We start from the raw sequence: 22027 nt of genomic DNA, 5'->3' as shown, positions 1-22027 counted from the left end.
CGCTACCCCATCTGCCCCTCCTTCCTACACTCTGCCCTGAGAGAAAACGAACCCCTGTGAGAGACGCGGCACACTGAGTGTATTGTGTGGATCTGCGTGTGTGTTTATGCCCACATGCATGTGTCTACACAACTCACATGCATGCGAGTACATGTTTATCTAAGGGCAAAGCGGTTTGTATCTGTACCAATAGCAAACCAATGGGCCAGAATTTTACCAGCAGAGAATGTGTGAATTGGTCCAGGCCTCAGTCCAGAAACAAAACCCCCGCAGTCAAGCCAAACACAGAGGACTCTCACAGGTATACTATATCTGTCAACAGCAGTCTTTCAGCACCAGGGGTCGTAGGTCACACTCTTTTCCATTGAATGCGGCTTCCTCTGGGACGTGAGAGTGTGTGAGACAGATCCTCAGCCATTAGCCTACACACTGTCCACCAGATTATCTCAAGTTGTACTGTGTGTGTGTGTGTGTGTGTGTGTGTGTGTGTGTGTGTGTGTGTGTGTGTGTGTGCACACGTGTGTGCGTGTGTGTGTGTGTGCGGAGGGGGGCACTCAATGCAGTGACATCATATCCTCATGAGCCCATAGACCCCTTATCCATTATCATGTGTCTTATCATCACCGCTGACAGGCTGGGTCTGCTTCCCCACATCCCAAAGAGAGGAGGACGAGAGGGAGGAGGGTACGAGTAACACTTAGTTAAAGGGGGAATATGTTTAGAGTGCTAACAGAAGCATTGGGTGACACTTGACATTAACGCTTATAGAAATACATACTCATTTGGAGTGATTGACAATCTGCAAGCTGTCTTCAAGAAGCCAGCTTGTTGGTATCAGTGATAATGGCTTGTTGGTATCAGTGATAATGGCTGAGAGCTACGCTTGTTTTCTGTCTATGAAAGACTGCATTGTAGTGGTGCTTACGATAAAAGCCTATTGTACTAAATGCCCCCAAATGCAACTTCACTTCCTGGTCCAAGCGTCACCTGTCACTACTCATCCAGGGCTCCTGTGTCTTGGCCCTGCACCTCCTCTGTCTGACCTGATGGGGGCAGTAGAGGCTGGTCAACTGATTGGGCCACTGCTTAACACCTAACCGCAGCCATGGCCTTGGAGAGCCATCACACCCCGCTAGCCACTTGATACAGCGAGCATCTCTCTCTTGTCTCCTGAGCTGCCACTTGATGACTCTGCCCCCCTGGAGAGCGGGGAGAACAAACTGGACTGGAGAGGGAGGGAGGGAGGGAGGGAGGGAGGGGGGGTAATGACATGACATCAGTGTCATCGTTAACCAAATGGGGCCGTAAACAATGGACGGACATATGCTGTCCAGTGAATGGCTTCAAGCACAAGGCACACCCATAACACACACACACCTCGAGGGAGCCTTGATAGTTAGATGTAACATGCTGGGAATAGAGCAGTGGTACACTGTGGAAGAATAGAGTTTTCCCAGGAGGATTCGCCTCCACAGGTATCAGTTTCCAGAGCACCTCAAGCACTGGGGAGAGGCAAAGAGGATTTCAATTAGGAAGAGAGCAAAGAAAGGGGGGATGGAGGAAAATGAGAGAAGGAAAAACAAACAAAAAGGCAGGGAAAGGTAGAGCGGGGGGGAGGGTGATAATTCATACATCATAGAGGAGAGGTACCTCCTACCATGAGTTGTGCATGGCAAGTCCCCACAGCCCAGCCCCAGATGACGGGAGTTTGTTTTCTTTCCCCAGCTCTTAAGAGGGGAAAATGAGCCAGCTAATCCCCCTGTACATCACTGAGCCCTCTGCCCCAGGGGCAAGGAGGAGGGGAGAGGTACAGGGCTCCAGTGAGTTGGTGTTTGTGTGTGTGAAACAGAGAGACAGGCGGAGTGCGTGTGCACATACACATGCGTAGTTATGAACACCATCAGGCTTGAAATCAAAGCATGCAACCCTAGACAGTGTGGTTGCTTTACAAACCTCTGCATAGGTCAGTGTGTGTTAAGGTATAAATAGTCAGGAGACATCACCTCACTCTCCGCTGGGTGTTGACCCTGCCGCCTGTAGGCTGTGACACAAATAAACCTGGGGGCAGGAGAGGCAGCTATCCCCGGAGTTCCCTGCACACTGGTGTCTCCTTCACTGGCGACGGCCTGGTTTGGCCTGGCCTGGCTTCATCTTAGGAGGGGAGTGCTGGCCCGTCTGGCACACAGCCCACAGAGGAAAAACAATAACACTAAAAGCAGACCTCCTTTAGATGGCCAGAATACACACCAGAGGACTGTGGCTCCCTATCTGCCCTCCTATAATGCTCCCTCTGTTTCCTCCTGCTCTTTAGTCGTTCTCTAGGTCAGAAATGACTCATCCACAAGTAAAAAGCCTCCTGACAGAGTCAGGACTACGGTCAACTACAGTATGTGCTTATTATGACTCATACTCCAAGAGAAGATCAATATTTGCACAGATCTATGGGAGGGAAAACAATAGTGATCTGGCCTCCACCAGCTCTGTCTGTTAATGGTCTGTTTACTGAGACAGACAGGATAATGGCTTGGGTGGGGGCTGGTATAGTACCGTACGGTGGCTACACTCCACTCTGTTTCTGCTCTACTTAGTAATGAGGAGAGTAAGCACCTATAACAAGCTGAGTATCAAAGCTAGGCGGTGGCGTGTGCAGAGAGTGAAGCTGGGGCACGCTGTTGACACAGACAGGTTTGCAAGTCAAATAGCCGAGTTCTAAAGCTCCCACACTTTTATGGTGCCTGCAGTCTCTTTTGGCTATGCAAATTTCAAATCTGTGAGCTACATGGCTGCAGCCAAGCTTTTTGATCTAAGCTATGGAAGCACTTAAATGGTCAGAGAAGCGCTGCCTTGAGGTCTATAGTTACTGGTTATGCTTGATCTAGTAACACAAGACACTGGCACGCGCAATGAGTGTGAAGTGTGGAAGAATGGAGGATATCAGATATCTGAGAAACCTAGTTCAGCTTTAGGTCTTGGTTATGGTGGCAACCCGAAAGTATTTGGGGGAAAGCCCTATTGTTATGCAAAAGCCACATAGAGTTATCCTAAACCATTTTCGAAAAACAAAAAAACTTTATTATTTGGCAATGGGATAGAATATTTTAATTGGCTGAGTGAAAGCAAAATAAGTGTCTTGAGACATTATCTAATAGCAGTAAAACTAGATCAAAGACCACTGCTGTTGGGGGAGTTCATCTGAGGTCATACTAGCTGGCGCCTCAGCCTCCTTCATCCAGCTCATAACTTAAGCATCAAAGCTGTGTTTGTGTGAGAGACTGTGTGCGAGTGCATGACTATTTGAGGCCTAGTGTATGAGACCCCTCTCTCCAAGGTGCCATCACTCTGCTCCCGTCAGTCTCCCTTCCCAACACTGCTGTCCCAGTCCTGCACCTCTGGTCCTCCACGGTCAGTGACCTCTGCTCCCTCCCCCCTAATCCTGCCAGGCCCCTGGACCATCAGATGGATATGCTCCCTGCAGGGATCAGAGAACCTGGCATACATGGAAAAGCTATTGAGGGTCATTTCGAGAGAAAAAAGACATTCAAAACAATCCCTCTGGAGTGGCTGTCCATGTGCATATTGGGACAAAAAGAGCCATATCATGGCTGACTTACACTCTCAACAGAGATTGAGAGGGGAAAACAGGGAAAGAAAGGAATGATTTCTATGCAACTTAAACCTCATACACTGCACTTTAGTGATGGCAGAAATGGAGTCAGAGCTCTCTAAGGACCATGTTTAGTTGGCCTGGTGACTCAAATCCAGGGCCGCTGGTAGTTCTCCTGGCCAGCTTGGCCCAGAGCTGTAGAAATGTAGAGCTAGACCTGGAGTCAGGCCAACAGGGGAGGGAGAGGCTAGCAAAGCTAGCTGCCAGGAACCCAAGACTGTGATAGCACCACCAACTATTCTGGATATTGTCCTCCCTCCTAGGCACTTAACATACAAGCAGACAAACACACAAACAGATACACACACCAATCACATCAACACGCGGAAGCCCGAGGGATGGGTGGAAAGCTGCAGAACACAGGCAGGAGGAGAACATCACTCAGAAACCCATTAACCCCTGGCTCCCAACCAGAACAGTAAGCAGGCCTCATTTATGTAGACTTTAGACATAGCTAGTCTATGTATGTATGTGTGGGTGTGTGTGTGATTTATGTATTTGTGTGTGCATGTGCATGTGCTGTATGTTAAGTGCATGTGTCCGTTAAAAAGTCACAGACTTGGGGACAGTTGCCAAAGGTTGTAAAAGAGTGGTTGTGTTCTGTGTTTGTGTATGAAGGCCACAGTAAACTTCCCATCCTCTACACTTTTAACCCTTCAGCCAGTCTCCAGTGGTCTGCTTTGGTCGGGGGAAGCACACTGAGGACTACTTCCTGGTGCTGAGAAGTGTGTCCCCAGGAGAGGAGCTCCAGACTAAACACGCAGCTCATTCAGCTGCTCCCCTTCACCCTACCGACAAGAGACGGATGCTTGACAAGCGCTCCCAACAGAAAACCTCACTTTTTCCACCAATTATAGAGAGCCATGCGGGGTGGGGGAGGAGGCAAAACTTCAAAATATTATCCGCACTGGCATTTGGCGAAGCGCGTTGAGCAACCTCTGTCAGAGAGAGATGGACTAATTTCAGGGCGACCTGTGCCAACACAAACAACTGTTCTGGCTAGCTTTCATTGTCAGCACTTGAGGTTTGAGTTGAATTTTTGAATGCTCCGCAGCCAATTTCTCTTTCCCCTATTTTTCCCCCCATATGATTTGTCCTTGTCCAAGATCCCAGTCAGTCTTTCATCGCCTACGCAGCCAGATCTTAAGAAGTAGTCTCGCAGAAAACAAACTCAGACGCAGATGCTCATCTGCACACACAAACAAAAACAAAAATAGAAAGTAAATTTTTCTCTCAGATCTCAAGCATATGTATACCCAAGCTCATACAAACATAGACCTCTTTTAACTAGCATGCAAGCATGACTTGAATAGTACCATGTATTCAGATGAATGCAAGCGCTTCCATTCAGGTCGTGTCCATCACCAGGCACAGGGTGGAGGGGGGAATTCACAACAGCTACCGCTTCAGTTTTTGGCTGCTGCACACTGAGATTCACATCACAGCCATGTCAGTGTAAACCTCATATGTCTCTATTTGTGTCTCCTAAGCAGTATTTACTTCTACTTTGATTTTGTTTATTAAAGGCTTTGACTGTTCAACATGAGAGCAGGAAGCCATGGCAGAGCATTGCGACAAGCATGGGCCATAGCGATTTATTCATACTGTACTCGTGATTCTTACGGCTCACGCATGGTTCTGGGTATGTGCCAGTCAATGAGATCGACAGCATGATACTGCCATCATAGAAACCTCACACTGTCGGGGTCTGATCCTGTGGCAAATCATACACACCTATGCACATCAGGGGAAGAGCATTTGGGAGGCTACATGGATATGCCTGTGGGGGGGGTTAGGGGTTGAGGTGGAAGCTGAATGGGCACTTTTGGAGGCCCCTGTTGCCTGAACATGCAGCCTTTACTCTGCTCCAGTATTGAGGCAGCTGTCTTTAATAAGAGCTCAGCTCAGCCCATATTTATTCAGGTACAGCTGACAGAGAGGCAGAGACAGTGAAAGAGGCGTGGCCCTTCTTTTTCCTGGCAGCCGTGCAGCACTCCTGCGGTTTTTTGGGGGGCAAAGGGACAAGGCGAAAAAGACACAGACACCGAGACAGAGAGGGAAAGCGAGAGTGGTGGAAGAAAGAGCAAGTTGAAATAAAAAGCATGGCTCCAGTCAGTCCTGTGTTGACTGGACATCCTGTGCAAGAGACCAGCCCCACAGGCCCCGAGGCCACCAGGGAGGGGGTGTGTGAGCTCAACTTCAGTCCCGCTTGATGGCTGCGTCCAAGACAAATCACCAGTGGTGCTGCTGTCACCGTGGACCCTGACCAAGACAAACAGCCCTGTTCAAAATAAGTACCTGCCCCCAAACAGCCCTTTCACCTCATCCACACTTAGGCACATCCATATCCCCTCACACATTCACGCATATACCCTTCACAGGTCATAGGACTGGGGCTCCAGCCCAACTTTCTACACAGGGGACTCGCTCTTCACCCTCTCAACCCTGTCGGTATTCTCTCTCTCCTCTCCACACACACTTTTCAATTTTTAACCACATCACACAAGTTCTATTGTGGCCAAAAGGCTGGGATCAGAATAATGGGGGTGAGTGTGAGTGTGTATGACACTAAATGTACATCGGGTTTACGGGACTCTGTGCTTCAGTATGTGTTCGTCATGTATATCGTCACGTGCCTGCACTAAACCCCAAACCTAGCTGAATCGCAAACTGCCAACTGCGCAGAAATGTCAGCAGTATTCCTTGTTTTTACTTAACAGAGCACATTGCATCTTGGGAGTTGTGGTTTGTCAGAGTGGGCCTGACTCTGTCGCTGCCTGCGGCCTGCACCGGAGGGACTGGCGTTCTTCATTGAACTGAGCCTCATTTATCTCTGTGGCAGAGCCCTTCCTCTCCAGCGCCGGTCCTCCAGGACCCCTGAACTGCTGACACCGGACCCCCCTCCTCCTCTTCCTCCCTCCTCTGAGCTCCAGCATGCGGCAAACATTGTGAGATGTGTTTCATCTGCATATTGATCAGGCTGGCCAAAAGAAGTAGCACCTCAGCATTTCACTGAATACATAATGTAAATAAGTGCCAGTTATTCTGCTTAAACTCTCCTGCAATCCTTTAAGGGGAAAAGTTTCCCCTTAATTAGGTGCTTCTCCAGTTAATTAGGTAAATGTGATTGTACAACAAAAGTCAATAGCGCCTTTTATCTGAAGAATAAAGTACAAAGATGCTAGAAAAAAAAAAAAAATCACATTGCTGAAAATATATTTAAATGTGCACATCTCAGCTAAATGAAGGTTACTGTAAGGGTGAAGCATTGCTGAAAGTCACTTTCCACCAATGAGCTTGCCCAAAAAGAAAATCACCCCATTTCGCTTCTCTCACCCAATAAAAGCAGGACTTTCTCAGTGTGTGGGCAGGCTTTAGTGCCAGCCAGTTGCAGTGCAGACGGCTGGGCGCTGGGCTGTCTGATGGATGGCCTGTATTCGGTGAGGACTGGACCAATGGCGTCGTGGATTGATTGGCCCAAAGGGGCCGTCGGGGAAAGCACTTCCTGTGTGTGTTAATGGACGCTCCTGCAGAGGCACTGTGGCGGCTTGTGGCAGGGCAATGGTTGTTCCTCCCTTCTCTCCCTCCCTCTCTCTCCCCTCCTCCCCCCTCCTCTGCTTTCACTCTCCCAGTTAATCAGAGGAGAGTCAAGTGAGACGAGCCAGGCTTCCCCAAGCAGCCTAACTCTCTAGCAGCTCTCTGCTCTACTACCAAAGCCTTTGAAATACCCTCGCTATGTGCAGAGTTTAAAGCCAGCTCCATTAAAAAATTCCATCAAGCCCATGATTTCAGTTTATTGTTCTATCATTCAACCTGACCACTGTATGCGTCTCAAAATAGAACCGAAACTCCTAGTTAGTCTATGGCTTGAAGGAATTGAAAATGACCCCATCCCTGGCCATGGCAGAAGTGTGAACATAAGTGTCTGTACCCGTGTCGGCCCAGCTGGTCCAGTTCCGGCACCGGGGGTCCATATGTTTCAATTTGAAGGGGCCGGTATTGGTAAAGGGCTTCTTCTATCCTGGCCACAGGCTGGAGAGACACCGTCTGACCCTGCAGAAACCACAGCAGAGAGAGAACATTCAGCACAGGACAATAATCTTCATTGTCTCAGCTTAGCATGCAGTTCAGCACTGGAAACTATGGCTACAGCACAGTCAGGATGACACAGCAACGGAAAAACAATTTGGAAGAAATAGGCTTAATGTCAATCAAACCTCAGAGTTAACAACCGCCAGTTCTTGACTGACTGGTTTGGAAATAGGAGTTTTGTCTGACAACATTTTTCACTTTGCCCAAGCACTGCTGGTTTTGGGGAGAGACCTAACTAGGACAGTGAGTGAGCATGTTTTTAGTGGTCTAATACAGTGTGTTGACAACTCAACAACAATATTCCTGATGAAAATCTGATAAAGAAGAAAAGTACATAACATCACATTGGAGAATTGTGGTGTGGTGAGGAATGCACTGCATTCCTAAAAACAGAATGGAAGAGCAATCCCTGCTGTACTTGAGAACCAAAAAATGGTTTTATAAACAGTTTTCATAAATCCACTAAAAGACAAGAGTAATTAATGATGTATAGATGGAGAACAGAGAGTAACTAGGCTATACGCACGGGTGTGTGCGTGTGTGTGTGTGTGTGTGTCTTGAAAGTGCTTTGTTTTTCATGGGTTTAGCTATCATTTGCTCACTAACACTGCTCTTCCACTGATGCACCTAAAACAACGTCAATCCAACAATCCAACCTGGGTGGCCAACACATTACCTGAATGTCACTGGCATTAGGCAAACCCAAATAATAGCCAACCTACCCACATTAATCTGCTAAATAGAGACATATGAGGTTTACACTGAGTCTCTTCCAGTCATATGGCTTGCTGTGTCAAACACTGAGCATCACCTTCTCTAATTAAAAAAATATTTAAGCCTGTACAAATTATGCTGAAAGTATAAAACCGGACAATTTTATAAAAAGCCCTCCGATCTATAATTATTGAGGGCTGGGGTTTCAATCGGTCTGCCAATCAGTCGAAATACAGACTCCAGTTTCTCATGCCCTTGACCATGGTTATCGAGTGAGAAATATGATACTTCTTTAGGACATTGCAGAATTGTTCGATTTGGGGCCGTGCCATCAAAGGGGGAATTTCCACACGGGGTCAGACAACCATGTTCTCTCAAGCATTAAAGTAATCAGACTCAGAAGGCACACCGGAGTCTGGATGACAATGAAACAAACCTGGAATTAAAAAGATGATGTCTGAACAAACACTGACTATTTGAGAGAGCAGAAAGGGAATTGAGAGACAAAGGAGAGATAAAAAGATGGAAGAGAAAGCAAAAGAAAGGGAACTGGGGGAGTATAAACAACAGAACACAGAGGGGAGCTGATGAAAACCAAACTAAACGAGTAACATGTGCCCCGCGGCCTCAGACTGCCCGCCCTCACACATGCTTTGGCCCATACGAGCACACACAGGGAAATAAAGCAAGCGAAGCTGAAGTTACCAAAAGCAATGGATGCAGCCTTCTTCATCCCCACACAACATGATGGTAAAAAACCCAACCAGGCCAACATGTAGGATAGTTACACAATCACAACACACACACACACACACACACACACACACACATAAAGAAATGTTACAAGGAAAATTCCACCCTTGGATACTCTTACACTGTTGCATTTATCCACCTATGATGTTCAGTGCATTCAAGGAATTATTTTCTGATGAAGCGTTGTTGTAATTTACATTTTGGAGTACCCACTTCCCCTCAGCCTGTCTCGTCTACCTCAGTTATTGATTTCCTACACTTCCCTGAATGACTTTATACAACCAGAGAATGTGCCTGAACTAGTTGCATTCAGCTGTGGGTTATATGTGTAGGTGGCGAGAGCAATAGTGATAGCATAGTAACAGCAAGAGAGCGAGCTTTTCCGACCCAAAATGTAACATGTCTTGTGGCTGCATTGCATTATGGTCTATTGAGGCTGCTGTCTGTGGGGAAACTGGCAGCTCTTCCTCTTCTACCTGTACGATTGCTGAACATCGGTGCAAAATGTTGAGTCTAGAAAGAAGCCCTTGCTCTTTGATTCTGAGGGACTGACACCAAAACCTGACATTTACCGTTGATGTTTTAGATAGTTCAATATTTTTCTGCTATTAAATTCCACTATAGCTGCACTGGAAATATCTCAACGCAACATCACGTCATCTACTTTTGGCCACTTATCTTTGGGAATAAGAAAAATACACCACCAAACAAAATGGACCCAGGAATGTAAGGTACATCTCCAATAGCTGAATAGGTTTTTAAACAGTGTTTAAATGTTTTAGGTTGATTTTTTTTCTTTAAAAAACACAGTACACACACTTCTCTACTGCTTTCACTCAACCTTTAACCTCGAGGTGCCAATGACCCCTTCTCCTGTCCCATCCATTCATCCAACACAGTGGAGCCCCACCACAAGCTAATGAAACCCAGACCAACCCAAGCACAGTCACTCTCCCTCTCTTTCTCACTCCCTCACTCTCTCCATCCATCTTCTTTCAGACTTTCAGCACGGTATAACTCCCCTACTGCGCCAATCAAAGAGACGGACTGGGACAGGGGGACGGAGGGAGAAGAAAAGGCTAAGATGGTAGGGAGTGGGAGAGAAAGAGAGGGCCAGAGTGGGAGTTACAGATGGCTAAAGGGCAGTAAATCAGATTTTTAAGTGACAGACAGAACAGAGCCAACCCCCAGTCTAGGGAAATTTCTGTTGCATTCCACTCCAAGGGCACCTTGAAAACTGGCAGAGACACATCAGCGCAAACAAACACGGCATAAAATCTAAGACGCGCGCACACACACAAACACACACACACACACACAAAGAGGTTTTTTTGTTCAGAATTTAATATATTGAATTAATTTCTACGATTTGTGTGAATGAATAAACACTAACACCTGGGAGAAATTTCCCAGAAACTGCTCTGAAACAAGACCAGTTGTCCGACTGTCCATCTACTGCGCTTTCTGTGAGAGGAGCTGTGCCCTTTTCGGCCCGCCCAGCCCCCCTCAAACCAACGCTGCTGAAACTTTCAATCATGAACTCATCACCTCCTATTAAAAGCCTGTGTGAATTACTGGATATGGCTGTTGTTTTCAAAATGCTCCGGTGAAAGAGAGCAACAGAAGGAGAGAGAGAGAGAGAGAAGACCCCCAGCTAGGTCCAGCAGAGCAGAAAGCAGCTAGGGGATTATGGGCCATTGGAACGGCGCTACTAAAACAGCCAACACAAACATCTGCTTTCAACATTACGGAGGCCCATCTTACTACCTTTACAATATTGTGTGTGTGTGTGCTCATGATGCTTCCGAGTTTGTATATTACTGGTGTTTAAGACTCTTATAATACCCCTGTGACACTAAAACCAAACTCTGGGGACCATCAATCTTAATAAAACCGCAGGGGAGGATAACTTGAGGAAATCACATCGAGCCGGAGGGAGTACTCCTCCTTCTCCCGCTCTCCTTGATCCTCCTTACACACCCACCTCAGCTCCAGATAGGGTTAGAATAGCAGTAACACCAGCCTCAATATCCTAGTGGTAGTGTAACTGCTTTAAAATGTCAAGTAAAAGAGCACTGGGGTGCCTCGCTGGTAGAGGACAGGTGTGCTGGCCTGGAAATTGGTTAGCACTCTACGCCTTGAGGGTTTTTTTTTTATTTTGTCTCATGACGTGCTTTCACATTTCTCTCTCTTTGCTGTCTGTCTTAACAGTGCTATCTGGGATTAGTCCATCTAACAGAGTGGTAAGGCAGACCAGCAAACATAGCTTTTATGAGACAGGTGTGCTTGTCCAAAAAGTCCAAAAGAAGTTACAGTTGTTGGACAGCAGCAACTTCCAAGAAAAGACATCACCCCAAACTTGGCATCTCGGCATTGGTTACTTGTTAGTTTTTGAACTGATTTGAAGATTTAACTGATAACTTTTAAGGCATGATAGCTTATCACAAGATAGCTCTATCACAAACCTAATGACTGTGCCAAAATCTAGATTGAAAACACAGGGTGACTGAGCCTTCGCTCCTAGATTTTGGAACAACCTGTTTGAGGAGTTTTTCAATCACTTCAAAACTCACTTTTACTGACTTGTTTTTATGCAATGAGCTTTTATTAACTGCCCACGACCTCCCTTACTATATTTTGTTTTTATGCTTTTGTGTTTTGCTTATACTGCTTTTTAGATTTTTAGCCTTTACTAGTTTTTACTTTTATGTAAAAAAGTATTTCCTGTAAAGCACTTTGTAGCTGTGTTTTGAAAAGTGCTACACAAATTAAGATTATTATTAAAAGACTGCGTCTGGTATTTACACTGCCCCTGTCCTGCTCCTCTAGAGAAATGAGATGCTGAGGGTCGGACAGGAGAGTGTACTGGTCCAACAAGGAAAAGTTTCATCCAATGTTCAAAGAGACACTCCTGATCAACATCTCATTGATCAACAGCTCTGATCATTGGCTCTACCGCTGGGAGTTTACTACTGTGCCATACAGTACACACACACGGACACACACATACACTGCACAGATCGTCTGCTGACACTCCTGAGGCCCCCGTCTCTCCCCTGACTCTGCAGCTCAGCAGGACGCACCAAGGTCGCTAGAGACAATCCTCTCTATCAGCACCTCCAGCAAAACCGCACCATTACCACACACACACACACACACACACACACAAACACACACTCTAGCCTGGTGCCTGGTCAACCCCAGAGCTCGGGGAGCCGCAGACAGCCCAGGCAGAGCTACAGAGGCAGTGAGGCTCTCCTCACTAATGGACCAAGTGATAATTACAGCAATGGACAGTGGTCAGCATTGTATAGGGGATACATTTAATGAGCCTAGTTAGGAGCCAGCCTAGTGCCATCCCATCCTCAGCCCTCCCTGCCACCTCCTGCCCTGGCACTGCCAGTGCTTCTGTATGGATAAAGAGCTTTGTGCCCCCCACTGGCCCACTGAGCAGCAAGTAGCAAGTGTAAAAGCTGCTGCCCACACAGCGCCTCCCCTTCCCTTACAAGTTTAAATATAACCGTCTGACCAGTGGCAGCTGCCCCAGCGCAAAGCCCCTAAAGCTGACAACTCCTTTTTCCGCGGGGCTGGGCTAGGCCGGCCTGCCCGTGGGCAAGGGCTGCTGAGGCCAACCTAAACAGGGCCAAGCCAGGGGCAGGGGCAGAGGTGTGAATGCCCACATGTGCTGGTGCCAATCAGGGCTGAGGGCGCTCTTTACCCCCTGAGCCGACCCCCTCCTCAAGCCCCTGCAGCTATCGACCTGCATGCCAGCAAACCAATAAAAAAGCAAAGGCCAAAGGGCAAGGGTTATGCACTCTCCCACATAAAACAACCCTGTCTTTGGTCTGTGAATGACATGTATGTCAATTATGTTTGGGTATAAACGGAAACACACACACACATCTTTCCAAATCTTTGTCTCAGTCACTCATAAAAATGTATCTAATTATTCGAAGAAATATGTGAACAAAAGGAGAGCGGGCCAAAGCAAGAGTGTAGGAATGAGGGAAATGAAGAGAGTATAGAAGATAGTGAAAGAGAAAGAGTGAATGGAGAGAAGAGGAGGGGTGGGGGGGGGTGCTGTATGTGGTGAACAACCTCCCAGGCAGAACAGGTTGGGCCAGTCTGGGGGAGCAGAGCGGAGCAGAGCCTGGCCTGCAGTGACGAGTATGTCTACCGAACAGAGGTCACTGTAGAGGACAGCTTAACCAAGTGAAACGGGCCTGAGCAAACATGCTCACAGCCTGTATGTGTGTGTGTGTCTCTGTGTGTGTGTGTGCGTGTGTGCGTGTGTGTGTGTGTGCGTATGTGTGTGTGTGTGTGCGTTTGTGTTTTCTATGGCAGTTAAATTCCATTGCCTAAGTGTAGAATGGAATCAAGCCAAAGAGAACCCAGGGTTATTTCAGCCAACTACGCATCTATGTTTAGGGATAAACTTTCCACCCGCATTTGGCTGAATGTGTGTGTGAGTTGCACTTTGTTTATGTGTGTGTGCGCCTCTTGCTTTCATTAGGTGCCCATGTCGGCCTCGTCAGGTATGTCAGCTGCTCTGCCGCCTATGAGGAGCGGATTGGGCCCCGGCAGCGCTGGAACCTGGGACCTTTCATTTAAGATGGCGCTGAAAGCTGCCCCAAGGTGGAGAGATTCCCCACCGGTCAACCGCTTTCAGGCACGGGACACTGTGGCAGCTGTGGACAATCCCCAGGCTCACACATACACTTTGTGACTAGAAAACACAATAACTTTACTAGCACAGACAAAGACAACACACAAAATTACAATCAAAAACAACAACAACACACAATTGCTCATGCAACACTTAAACCAGATGTGGCTTACATGCCGATAATCCTCAACTCATGTCCATATTTTTTGCTCTGAGGAAGTAAATTAAGAGATGTCTTGTCATCATGCTTGGCACTGAGGCTCAGTCTTGTGTGTCAGACAACAACAAGCAGCCTGTTTCAACAGTGAATAGTTACCTCCCTCCCACACAGAGAGTCTCTTTTGATTTCAGCGGACGTCTATTTTAAAAAGACACTTTAGTCTTCAAAGGATGTTTACCCAGGCTGGGTAAGGTGAGTGTGTGTTTGTGTGTGTGCACTCAACTTTGTGCCTGTGTGCGCGCCCGCACACGGGTATGCGTGTGTCTTTGTTCAATAGAGTGTCTACAAAGTGAGGGATTAGTGAGTGATTCCAGACCATTCCTGAGGCAAGACCAGGCCCATCCCACCTCGCCTCACACCACATCTGGACCAAGACTACTTTCCCTCAGGATCCGCTAACCTGCTCATGCATCCATTCAACAGCATTTTAACACACAGCCAGGATACTCGGGACCTCAGGTTGGGATCCCCCGTCCTCACTGCTGGAAAATCACCCGGGCTAAGTGAAGCGCCAGCATGGCTGAGATGTCCCCCGCATGTTCCCAGTAAACAACATGACACAGCTAGATGCAACATTAGATCACTCTTTAAATAAAGACTGAAGCCATCGGAAGCTGAAGAAGAATTGGCATCCTCACGTTCCATGGACCGGACGGCTCAAAAAAAACAGGCAGATATGCAGATATGTCATTCCACCAGTGACGGCTCACCTTGGCCTGGGGAGAGGCAGCTGGCTGGAGTGCCAGGGGTGGGGTGGGGGGGTGGGGGGCATTTCTACTACCAGCTAACTTGCACATCACCAACTCATCCAGATATAAGACAAGAGGTCATGAATCAGTCCACCCTCCATTCATCATTGTCACATCCTTGTCCTTTGCATTTGTGCTCACAAGAGAGCAGAGTATTGATACTATTCATCTAATGTCCCTCATTGAAGAGGGGTACACAAATCAGCTTAACTTTGAATAAATGCATATCATGGAGATGTGGCCCAGCTTTACAAATGTGCTTCTACCTTTGTCTCCTATAATTTCTGCAGAAGAAAAACTGAAGCCTAGCTTGGAACAGGGGACCACAAACTAACAGATAAATGAATTCCAGCGATCTGCAGGAATCCACCGCTCTGTGCTGAAACCCCACCAAGTCAAACAGAAGTTATTCTTATGGACTCTGAGGTGGAGGGAAATCCAAACCCACACGTTCCCCCGACTCAAGCCTCTCAGTCGAGCCCAGCAGATGCGTGGTGAGAGCTCTACTCCGCCATGAGGAGCTGGGGGACGGGAGGATGAGGAGAAACGGGAGGGAAGAAGTGAGGAAAAACAGCCCTGCAAGGAGCCAACAGCAACATAATCATGCTGTTTCTTTCTCCATCAGCAAGTTTAACTTCATGCTGCATATCAAGGGGTGGGAGAGCCAGAGAACCACATCCTCCATTTGGATCAATCCATTCTGGACCTATTGCTTTTCCACTGGTGGTGGATGGGCCAGTTGTCTCTTTGGGCTTTAAAGGAGTACAGTAATTAGTGGTTGTTTAAGAGTCACACTGATTATCAGCGCATGAGAGTCTTTAACCCAGAGTTATCACTTTCAGTGGAGAGTTTAAAACAATAAAGATGGTAAAAATGAGTATGTCAAAACCTGGCTTCTATTGGCTCCAAGTTGAGCCTAGGTGAGTACTAAGCAGAGATCTCATGCATCACTGAACTGTGGGAAGACAACCATGCCTCATGAGGGTTGGGGGGGGGGGGTTGTGACACAGCTTATCTCATCACAATAAAATGAAAATAAACGAGTGAAAAACAGAACGACAGCCAAATGGAAGGTCTCTCCAGACACCGTGAGCACAAAGCTGAGAGCCCAACACAGGGAGCAGCCAGAGTCCCGAGCCCCGAGCCCACATGCTCTCTCTGTGGGTCCGACCGCTTGCCTGGAGGAATGTGATGACAGGACTGGTGAGGGGGGTGGGGGGGGGGGGTCTGTTCCCACACTGAGGAAGCCCTAGACACTGAGGAACATCTTCCCTTTGAAGCTCTGAAGTATTACCATCACCCTTTTGTCAACAAGCGGTCTATGTTAAATCCAAATTAGCATTAAACTAAAATTGCCCCATAACCTAAAACAGCACAGACTCACCCGGCAGCCACTGAGAGGATACACCAACTAAATAACCATTTGACCCTAACCTGCATGGGCTCACTGTAACTATGCTAGCCATGTGTTACCGATGAGCCAAGTTATACAAGCTCTCCTGTTTCAGTGAGCTCATCCTGCTTACACCTGAAGCTAGCCCAGTCTGCCAAATGAACAGCATAGTGACTGTCAACTGTCTTTTTGAGACACTGAATGCTAACAATGCAGTAGCCTTACAGAGCCAACATGGCACTCACCATAAGGATGCCGGTAGAAAATACGGTGGCAGGTTTGACCGACTGCTTCTGCTTCTCTATCTGGGTCTCCAGCTGAGCCGCACGGTCCTTGTGTTGGGCGAGCAAGATGGTGGCGGGAAGTTGAGAGCGTTCCTGGAGAGACAAATACAAATTGGGATTTTATGTGAATGGGAATTTACAGCACACAGTACACATGATATGATTAATATGCATTCACAACAAAGAACTACATTTGGAACTTTTCTGCTCAGCAAAAATTGTTGACACTTGAGAAGAGTTGAGAGAAGAAGTGGCCTCAGACACCTCTGTCTAACTGGATAACCATCAGTATGGGGTGCTTTCAGGCTAGCTGCCACATTATTGATGCAGGCCATGTTAACAAAACTGTGGCAGTGCGGGGGACGCTGCTTCAAGTGCACTGCGCCGCCTTCACCTCCATTAAATGCAAGGTCGGTCATTTCAATTTCTCCAGTGGAGTGTTGCCAAGCGCAGAGGTCTAAAAACACAAGCCTGGACACGTCGTTCACTGAAGAGGCAGGACGTTTTTGATGGGGTGGACGCTGTTGGTAGGACAGTCTGGAGGTGTTCTTAGCATAGGAAAATAAAACGAGACTGATCTAATGACAATTATCTAGACCACCTAGTCTTTCTACAGACTCCAAAGATGCTATAAACTGGGGAAAGTAAGGCAAAGATGCTACTGTACAAGTAACGTCTTCAGTCTCTGTCTTGGTTACATGTAACATTATATTACACTGTGCAAATTGTGACCTGAGGGGTAGCAACTATGTTAAAATCAGATTTTTGAGAGATGAGTGTTTTGAATTGGTGTGTGTGTGTGTGTGTGTGTGTGTACACGTATGTGATGACTTCTTGATTTAGAAGATATCACACTGTTAACACGCTTATCTCTTGACAAACATCTTGAGAAAGAAGTCCATCAAGGCCAAAAAAATAAAATAATGAAAAAATAATCATGTCCCAAGTTTGTAAAGATTAATTCAGTCAAGCTATATTTTAGTGATTTGTTAGCTGTTGCTTCAGGAAGCAGCAACAAGTTATCAAAATGTGTGTGTGTGTGTGTGTGTGTGTGTGTGTGTGTGTGTGTGTGAGAGAGAGAGAGAGAGAACAGTGAGCTTTCTGACCACAGGGATCTACAGATGTCAGAGCTCAGGAGAGTTCCCCTAGGGGGTGAGAGTTGATCTCATCTGCCTACAGTCAACAGGCCCTGTGCCTTAAACAAACAAACACACAGCTTAGCCCACTATCTGTGATGGTCCTTCAGCAGCCCGCTCTGCAGGAACAATCACTTCCAAAGCCTGCAGCTCAACACAATGGAGCCAAGAGGCTTTGGAATCACAGAATGAGAACAATGCAGTGGGAACAGGACAGCATAGCCCGCAGCACAATGACTGGTAATAAGCTCTTAATGATCTCACAGCCATGAACCCTGAGGCTGTGAGTGTGTGTGAGTGTGTATGTGTGTGTGTGTGGACACACTCACAGCAGACATGCAACATCTGTTATAATGTGACTGTTCTTCACTAGGCTTTTTGCTCCATTGAACTTGCCATTCTGTGGTCATACGCACATGCCACATGCGTGTATCTCACCAGTTCATCCAGCAGAGCCTGCTTGTTCTTCCTCTTGGCCTGTAGCTGCCTCTTCTCCTCCTGCAGCGTATCCAGTCTGCGCTGCTCGTTCCCCTGCTGCTCCAGCAACAGCAGCTCCTCCAACTCTTCCTGTTCTCGCGTCTGAGGAGAAAGCGAGAAGGGAGCGAGAGAAAGAGGATGTTAAAAAAACACATGCTAAGCAAGAGGACGGCAGGGAGACCTTCAACCGGAGGCCGCAGCATCGGCAAGCATCGACCGTGCAGTAGCATGTTTGACTAAGGGTCAGCTACAGAACAGCAGCTTCAGGGCCTGACCTCAAGCCCAAAGAACATTTACCTCCAAAGATTAGTGTCAAATTATAATTATAATTATTATTAGTGAAGACATTATGAATGTGTGGGTAAATGTGCACAGAACATACAAGCTTAGCCTTATTCCTCTGGATGACATCTCTGTTCTCCCTCTGGTACTGCTCCATCCTCTGCTTGGTGTTCTCCACATCGACGTTGTTGGTCAAGTTATACACTGCACACAGGAGACACAGACCAGCATTAAAAAAAACGCAGGTGCAAGATCTCAACCTTGAGCATGCACATAATACTATCAGTGAGAACTCTAGCATGTGTGCACACATGCATTGGCATGGCCTTGGCCACAGCAGCAGTCTAGCCCATTGTCAGGGCTCAAAACCCACGGGAAGGAGTCGGTGAAAGACGTGTTAGTGTTGGCAGAGCTACTCCCTGATCCGTGACCCCGGCTGGCACTGATGCCTGTAAAACATCCCCCTGTGCAGCCAGAGTCAGGGAGAAATCAATACAGCAGGAGTAAGCATCCCTCCACCCCTCCGCCCCAGCCTGAGGCCTTCCTCCAAGCCCATGCTCCTACCTATGTCCTCCACTTGCTCCAGATAGTCATTATAGTCTCTCAGGCTGGGGAAGTCAAAGTCTCTCTTGTTGTATCTGCAGTGGGAGAACAGCACTGATGAAACAAATAGTAAAACCTGATGAAAGCAAATATGCACTGACATTAATAGCGTCCATTAAATCAACCATTTATAATACTCGGGCTGCTCACTGCCTAATAGACACACATTAGATGTCAATTAAGGGGCTATTAAAGAACAGATGAGAGGGAGAGAGATAGCAGGGAGGGGCTGAGAAGTAAAAACCTGGCAGGGAAAGAGCCTTCCCATTTGAGCCCCCCCTGGGGAGACTCATTGTCTACAAAACAAACAGTGTAATGAGAAAGACAAAGGTGGCTTAAGAAGTGGGAGGAGGGCCGGGATCACGCATAAACACACGGAGCCACACCCCTCTGCCTCGCGGTCCCCTCACTCACATCTTCAGCACCTTCTTGCGGATCTCCACCTCCTTGTCCACGGCGGGGTCTTCGAAGAGCTGCACGCGGAAGTTGCTCTTCCTCAGGGGCGTGTCGCACTGCACACAATTACCCGAGCCGCGCACAAACAGCATTTCCACGCAGTTCTCACATCTGCGGGGAGACAACAAAACAGAGAACATCGCCAAATCGAGTCATATCCCTCCAGAGGTGACCCCTCCCTTTGCAAGCCTGAAAGTCAGTTGCCTGTGTGCTTGTGTAGGCGTATGCGGCTGCTGAAATATATTTTTCCCCTCACAGGAAGGCAAATTTCTGTTTTTTATGTCTGCGAGTTATCATCGAGCCCAGTGGGTGATAATGGGGCATATAAATATTTCCTCTGAGTGCTCAAAGAAGGCTGGAATTATGATTGGAATGTCGATTAGGCTAACTCCCACACTCAGACAAGAGGAAATTAGTCTGACACCCCATCAGTGGAGTGTCTGTCCGCACTGGAAAAACGCTTGCTTCTTTGTTATTTCAATAGATCTCATGCAGTCAATGTGCCACGTTGCATAATAATATAAAATCCAGCTCAATAGACCCGGTATTCTATCATCCTGAAGTGGGCTAGGCCTTAATTCAGGAAAGGCTAAGAAATGCTGCTAATGATGGACAATAGCAGTGTTTTGAGGCTCCTATTTAATTCATGAAATAAGTTAATTCCTCAGACCATTGCTCAGCAGCTTTTCCATGACTAAATTTAGCAATTTTAAGCCGATTTATCATTAACAAAGGCTTCCAGTATATCTGAAAATGTAACTGAAACACTTTGAAAATCCACCAATATTACCATATGCCATTCTAACCTATCTTTTTTTCCTGGAAAGTTGCTCTACTATTCCTTGATACAAAACAGGGGAAGAAGCTGTATTATGGAGAAGTTTAAGGAACATTTTTAAATACAGTGGAAATCTAGGCAGTCAAAATATCTACTATAAATCTGTCTAATGGATAATATTACTTTCCCCAAGACAAAATGGATAGTAGTACATCACAGTCATGATGACTTTTTCAGAGAACCTTTGGTTCTTGAAATAAGCATCCAGGAATCTCAATTTTCTTCAGTAAGAGCGCCCCTCGCCATCAGTGACAAACTCAGAAGAGAAAGGCAGAAACAGTCTTAAACTAATATTGGGGAATGTAAGGCAAAGCCAAGGTTCAGACAGAAAGGTTTACTCCATGCGCCATCATGAGACAGTACCATGGCAACCACCAGACCCACCTGAGGGCACAACCCTGAGCTTCGCCATCAATCACACCTTTAAGCAGGTAGGCGTTTACCCATCAATCACACTCAAGTGAGGAGTGGACGCTGAAGACAATGGGAATGGTCTTAAATCTCCCCTAAGCAGGCAACTGGAGGGGTGGAGGGGCTGGATAAACGTTTGCACAGTCCACTCTTTTAATTAAGTCTCTGTGGAGCTTTATTCCACAGGAATTCACCTTTCTGCTCTTGACCACCTTCACAAGAATGGACAACATCTGGTTTCCAAATGTCACTATCTGCTTTTGAGCACCGACAGTTTTTCATATAAAAATATAGCAATGTTGAGGGAAAAAGCCAGATTTTTCACTGTACGTCATTGGTGGGATGGTTGAATCATTTGTTTCCAAAGTCAAAGACTGGGCTTGAGACACTGGTGCCTAGTCAAAAGCTCTCTGGGGATGGAGCTTATTAGAACAATCATGAAAGAGACATCATGCAAGGCGTTTCACCTCATCAGCAGATTCAAAACAAAAAAAGCAGTTATAGGAGAAACTGCAGAGCCATGGAGTTTGGCTGTTTATGCATAGCGTCTCAGATATGGGTCAAACAAGCACAACCTGCCAAGTATGAACACAACCTTTCACAGAAATACACGCACAAATAGAAAATGGATAAAGCATTACAGAGGGCTACCTTACAAGTGTCTCGATTCAGCTAAGCCTAGATTTAGCAACAAAATGAAAATGAAAACTGAACCAAAGACAAAAACATCTGTGCTGTCCAGTTGGTTCCAGGGAGCATGAGGAGGAGCCCCCGCTCAAGTGCGCCCTAGAAGGGGCAGATGTTCACTGTGGCCCCGGGCTACAGGAGATGTATAGGCCTGGCCATATGGAGGTGGATGGGGGGATTCAGCTTGTTTCCACAGGCCCACAAAGAGCCCATTCATCACCACAGGGCCAGGAGTGGGGCGTAGCTTGCCCCTTGCCCCATAAATGGACCACACAACAGAACTCTCCATAGGGGAAATCCTGTGTAATTCTAGAGCAGAGAGGTGAACGTCTAAAAGGATTGGAGGGAGGAGACTGTTGGAGTGAACTTGCCATCTTTCTTCTGAAGTGTGCCTTCTCTGTGGGACAGCTTTCTCACTGAGTCCCTGTTGCCGTTTGTAATAAAAGGGGGCACTCAGAAATCTCTTGCCAAGGCTACACTATATTGTTTGGCAAACAGCACACACATTTACTCGAGTAAGCGAGCAGGCAGAGCTCAGGCAGTGTCCCGGGGCTGTTGTCGCTGAGTGAGTACTCCTGACTCCTCCCTCTCTCACCTGTCCT

The 22027-nt window shown here is 47.0% G+C and overlaps 1 protein-coding gene across 2 annotated transcripts in view; it reads right to left on the bottom strand.

Annotated features, from left to right (window-relative positions):
- The window catches only part of mnat1 (MNAT1 component of CDK activating kinase), a 29158-nt gene that overhangs the window by 4591 nt on the left and 2540 nt on the right, over positions 1-22027 (bottom strand). The window contains exons 2-7 of one of the 2 annotated variants that reach the window (XM_071527779.1): positions 19448-19600; positions 18995-19068; positions 18531-18634; positions 18110-18250; positions 16497-16628; positions 7596-7717 (exon numbers count right to left, since the gene is read on the bottom strand). In XM_071527779.1, coding sequence (XP_071383880.1) covers positions 7596-7717; positions 16497-16628; positions 18110-18250; positions 18531-18634; positions 18995-19068; positions 19448-19600 — 726 coding nt within the window. The remainder of the gene's footprint in view (positions 1-7595; positions 7718-16496; positions 16629-18109; positions 18251-18530; positions 18635-18994; positions 19069-19447; positions 19601-22027) is intronic. The other variant, XM_071527780.1, reaches the window with a different exon arrangement.

This window comes from Centroberyx affinis, unplaced genomic scaffold (genome assembly GCF_046629955.1).
Source record: "Centroberyx affinis isolate AG114_WGS23_722 - 3 ecotype Tasmania unplaced genomic scaffold, CSIRO-AGI_Caff_v1 ptg001575l_1, whole genome shotgun sequence".
NCBI lineage: Eukaryota > Metazoa > Chordata > Actinopteri > Beryciformes > Berycidae > Centroberyx > Centroberyx affinis.
The sequence above is the reverse complement of the archived record's forward strand: the minus strand, read 5'-3'. Positions and strand labels throughout refer to the sequence as shown.